At 39.6% G+C, this 4,708-nt stretch overlaps 2 protein-coding genes across 2 annotated transcripts; one reads left to right on the forward strand and one right to left on the reverse strand.

Moving 5' to 3' along the window:
- Positions 1 to 1,296: 1,296 nt before the first annotated feature.
- On the forward strand, positions 1,297 to 1,723 carry smkr1 (small lysine rich protein 1; the record flags this gene model as incomplete). The annotated part of the gene is made up of 1 exon (XM_080757471.1): positions 1,297 to 1,723. A coding segment is annotated over one exon (267 nt), but the record flags the coding sequence as incomplete, so codon positions are not given.
- A 138-nt stretch (positions 1,724 to 1,861) lies between these two features.
- On the reverse strand, positions 1,862 to 3,770 carry stmp1 (short transmembrane mitochondrial protein 1). The gene is made up of 3 exons (XM_080757567.1): positions 3,627 to 3,770; positions 3,385 to 3,438; positions 1,862 to 2,614 (listed from the first exon to the last, which is right to left on the reverse strand). Exons 1-3 carry the CDS (start codon positions 3,639 to 3,641, stop codon positions 2,543 to 2,545), a joined length of 141 nt encoding a protein of 46 aa, XP_080613693.1. The 5' UTR covers positions 3,642 to 3,770; the 3' UTR covers positions 1,862 to 2,542.
- Positions 3,771 to 4,708: the final 938 nt, after the last annotated feature.

Here is a 4,708-nt window from a genome sequence, read left to right on the forward strand (position 1 = left end):
GTCGGTATTGATCAATTTGTTTTATAGGGTTTTATATGCAAGTGAGCACCCTTGGCCATTTTTAGCCCAAGGAATGTTTTTTTGTGCAAAACTAATGCTTAATGAAAATCTGAAAGTAAAAAACACTATATACCTACCAAATTTCCCACTTTAAATAAAAGAAGCCTGTTGTCTGCCACAGTACTTATCCTTGCACTCCTATTCAGAATTTCAGTCTGTTTTACAGCGGGGGACAAAGTACTTGAGTGAAAGTATAGATACCCTTGGACATATATTACTTGACTAAAAGTGAAAGTTCCTCAGTCAAATTTGCACTTGAGTTAAAGTACTGCATAGATAGCAGTAGCTCGTCTGACACAACAAAGGGCTGTAGATGGAATTCACAGGGCTTGGAGCGGTCGCTAACAGACTAAGCTCTAACAAACCTGTTCATTCACACCACGAGGGGGTCTCTATGACAACAGCACGTCAACAAATGGCATATCGGTATCTCCCAAGACCAACCAAGTCTGCTGCCAGCTAAAGTGTGGCGTGCCAAGTCCAGGGCTGGTAAGATGGGCTTGCTATTTAATGAGTAATATTAATATTGTGTGTGCAAAATTAGCAAATTGTTTCATAAAGGTATAAGTAGGCCTAATATGTAATATATGACTCAAGGTAGCCTATAGAGGTCCGTGTCTGTGGGAGGCCTGCCATGGGAGTGGATTTGACAGATGGACTGGCCTGATGACCATCTATTTAGATCACGTTTCTCAAACCTTTTCATGTCAAGGACCCCCACCTTGATATGTTCTGTACTGACCTGGTCCTGCATGTTAAAAGATTAAATGTTTTCACTTCATACAGTTTTTCCAAAAATAGATTACAGATACAATTTTGGCTTATGTATTGCTGAAATATGAGTGGTTAAACTGATTGGCTGCTTTTTCATTGACTACTTTTGCTGGGGAACGAAGGACCCCTGTGGGTCCCCGAACCACTCTTTGAGAACCGTTATCCTGGAGACACTGCCTTTATATTAATTTATTCTCTTTAGCGGTGTAGAAGAAGAACAAGACATCATGGTGAGTATTTCATATATTTAAGCAGAGGTTTGTGCTTCTATGAAATGTATGTACCACATACAATTATATTCAATGCAACAATACAGTGATTATCGTGAGTATTGCATGAAAATACCTGCAAGCTCATTTTGTTGAACAATTGGACATTCCCAAAATGAGGACACAGGATGAAAGTGGTTAGAGGGTGTTCAAATTAAACATTGGGTAGTAGTAGCCTATACCTTTTTTGTTTTACTCTTTTAATTTGTGTTCAAAGCCCAGGAAATCGAGGTCCCACAGTGCTCGACCTGCCAAGAAACCTGTGAGACAGAAGTCATCCAACAAAAGGTCGTCCTCAAGTGCCAAATCAACTAAGGCGGTAGATGTAGACATTCTCAGCAAAGCTGCCATGGAGAACGTCTACTACATTTCCCACAATGCAGTGGACTGTCTGGAGTTCAGAGGCTTTGGGTGGCCAAATGCAAAGAAAAGGAAGGGCAAGAAACAGAAGAAAAAGTAATTGAGAACTTAACGCCTTAGCAAAAAGGTCTCCACTACTTTCTTCCTGTCAGAAAAATATCCATTACTGGACCAACCCCTAGGGTTTTTTGCGTTATCCTTTGTGATCAATGTAAAATCGTACCACTATTTGCAAACTGTTATAAAGTATTCAAGCCACATCAAAACTTTGACCCCAAATAAAATTATATACTTGATTAATGGCACCATCTTGTGGTGGAACACTTGAATATGAATACTGTAGTTACTGATTGGCAAATTGTGATGTTATGAAGGGAAATACACAAATCTAAAAATAATACTGATTAATGCTTTATTATAAACAAGTCATCTTTGGTGGGAAATCTTTTATAAATAAATTAATCGTGTGGATGAAGATGGGCTGTACAATGTTCTGGTAATGTTAAACTGTATGTAAAGGGGAGGAAATTGATGCCAATTTGAATTAAATGCATGTTAAACGTAACTGATTTTTCCATTAATTGTGCAGTCTTCACTGCTCGGTATAAATATTTGTGGCCTTAAATACAGACACCAGTGGTGTGACCGTGTGCCATGAGCTAAAAGCCAGTAAACCCACGCAAACAAAAGTATATAGGCTTCTTTAAGAATGCAAACCAATCAATTAGGGGGTAGAAAAAACACTGCCCCAGGCACTGTTGATATTAAAGATATAGGTAAATATTGTACACAAGTTAGCCTTTTGTCTATGTACAGTACACACCATAATAACCACTTAGACCCTATAATAGAATCATCTGACCGCGGTCCCCCAGGGCTGTGTACTAGATCCTCTAGTCTACACCAAATGTCTTTGGCAAAAATGGCCAATCTACAGTAGATCGGCCATTCTAGCTAAAGGCTCGTCCCAGAATAGGGTCCAGGCGGTTGATCTTTAAAACCTATTAAAAAAAAAGTAGATTGTGTGCAGTGTCTTTGTTCCTCAGTGTAGACAGACATGGCACTGGTCCCATCCTGGCTTATTCTGGTGGTTTCTTCTTGGCCTCCACGTCTTTCTTGAAGGCCTCTATTTTCTTGGAGATGTTGGGGACCTTTGGAAAAAACAGAATCATCAAGGTCGGGCCTAGCCCCTTTCGGGACCCTAGTTTACCTTTTCTGAAGTTTGGACGAAGGTAACCCTAGGGTCCCTAAAACGTTTCCGTTGTCTCCTAAACCGGCTTTATGCATCTTTGAAACATCTCACCAACACTCAAGCGGAGCGCAGCATGGCATGAACGGAGGCTATGTACATCTGTCTCCCATGGAGAGTGGAATAAGTACTGAGGGACCCTGGGGTACCGACGTCCAAAATTCAGAAACGGTAAACCAGGGTTCCGAAAGGGACTAGGCCTGTCACATGTAATCGCCTGCTTGACCGATACAGGATAGGTGGGCAATAGGGACATCTGGGCACCTCGATGTAAAATTGGCTATTTTGTCCAAAATGTAAGAAAGAAATGTAATGTACCGGTAGCCTAAAAAATATTTTTTAATTTGTATTTAATTTACAATGCTAAGAAATAAACCATTGATTGCAGTCATTTGTATGAATTCAATTGTGTCGTCAACTAAAATGATTAAGTGACAAGTTACCCCCTCTGGTGGGACTCCAACCTGTTATAGATAGAGTTTTCAATTTAGTTAAAGATTAAAGCTTTTGGGCATGTCAAAATATCTCGATTAAAAATGTCTAAATCTACTCCCCCCCGCCCCCCCCCCCCCTAAATCTGGCATATGTGCCCATAATTTATATATAAATTAAACTTGATTAAGTTGGTGGAGTACTCTAAAGAGGATGGCAATGCAACAATTCTTAACTTACATCATAGTTTTGAGCCAGGAACATCCCTATCACGTTCCCAAGAGTGAAGCCTGCCTGAAAACACAAACAGATCGATCAACAATTAGATTAGATTGTATTTTTTTAAAGTACCGTGTAAAACTGTAATTAATCCACCAAGAAGCAAGATTTCAGGATCATGGCATATGCTGCTATCGAGCATCCCCTAGGCTCTAACTCAATGGAAAACTAATACAAATGCACAGATAATCGTTCAAACTCACCAGGAATTGTAGCATGATGGAATAATAAAGTTGGTAGAATTGTTGTCAAAGAAGGTAAATTGACAGTTTGGTGAATAATAAACACAAACTGCTCTGTTTGCTTGTTTAGCTAACGGAGGAGGCTAGCCAGCCAAATGTCACAAACAAGTAATTACGTCGTTCCACGCATGCGCACGGCACCAACAGATGGAGCGTGCGTCGGCCATGGGAAATGTAGTCATTATCCGCACCCGGGGTTGTGGCGGTAGGCCCGTTTCTGTCCGACGGAGAACTACTAGTCCCAGCGTACCCGCGTCCTTAGACTCCTTTCCACTCTCATCCACCACAAGTGTTGCCATGTCGTCGTATTATAGAGTAAAGGAATAGGCCAAATTCACCTGACTAAAATTATAAGTCAGTCCAAAATTTACGGGAGATAAAAAATAGATGGGCGTCCGTTTCTACTTATTGATCACCAAATGAACATGAGTTATTATCAATTTCTGCAAATTTAGATATTGAGTTGTGCTTGAATTGTACTGTAATTCTGCAAACTGTTAATACATATTTCAATCAATCAATCAATCAAAGATATAACACTATTATAGTTGGATAAATGTGTAGCAGCTTAAAATGTACCTATTTGGCTCCGTTTGAATGTGCTATTATAGGAATCCAGAAGATGCCCCAATTTAATTTGTTTTGAATTGTATTATTTTATATGCTACATTTTTTATACACAAACAAAAATTCGCACAAAGTGTACCAAATTTGACCCACTTTATTTGAGAAATTAACAAGAAAAAAGAAAAGCTGCTTCAAATGTATGATTAATTATTCCCCTTCCCTTCCCCGTACTATTGTTTTACTGTATGTATGTCATTGTATTGTATTGTTTTTATGTATAAGTGTCCTGGCTTTGTTTTCGTTGAACTGTACTGTACTGTACCCATTCTACAAACTGTTTTCAATTAATCAGTCAATCATGTTTGGGCTTCTTTTCATAGGACCTGGTTGCTTGTTTCTCAGTGTCTGGCAACACTGATCACAGAGTCAGGTGTGTTGCTGCTGCTGGCTGCAATGGTGGTGGTGTGTCTGTGGGA

The sequence above is a fragment of the Protomyctophum bolini genome (assembly GCF_963924005.1).
Source record: "Protomyctophum bolini genome assembly, chromosome: 23".
Classification (NCBI taxonomy): domain Eukaryota; kingdom Metazoa; phylum Chordata; class Actinopteri; order Myctophiformes; family Myctophidae; genus Protomyctophum; species Protomyctophum bolini.

What these genes read in the sequence shown, in the direction of transcription:
- stmp1 (XM_080757567.1), bottom strand. An exon ending in TCCTGGCTCAAAACTATGAT is followed by an intron (nt 2,615 to 3,384) that starts GTAAGTTAAGAA and finishes TTTTTTCCAAAG; the next exon opens with GTCCCCAACATCTCCAAGAA.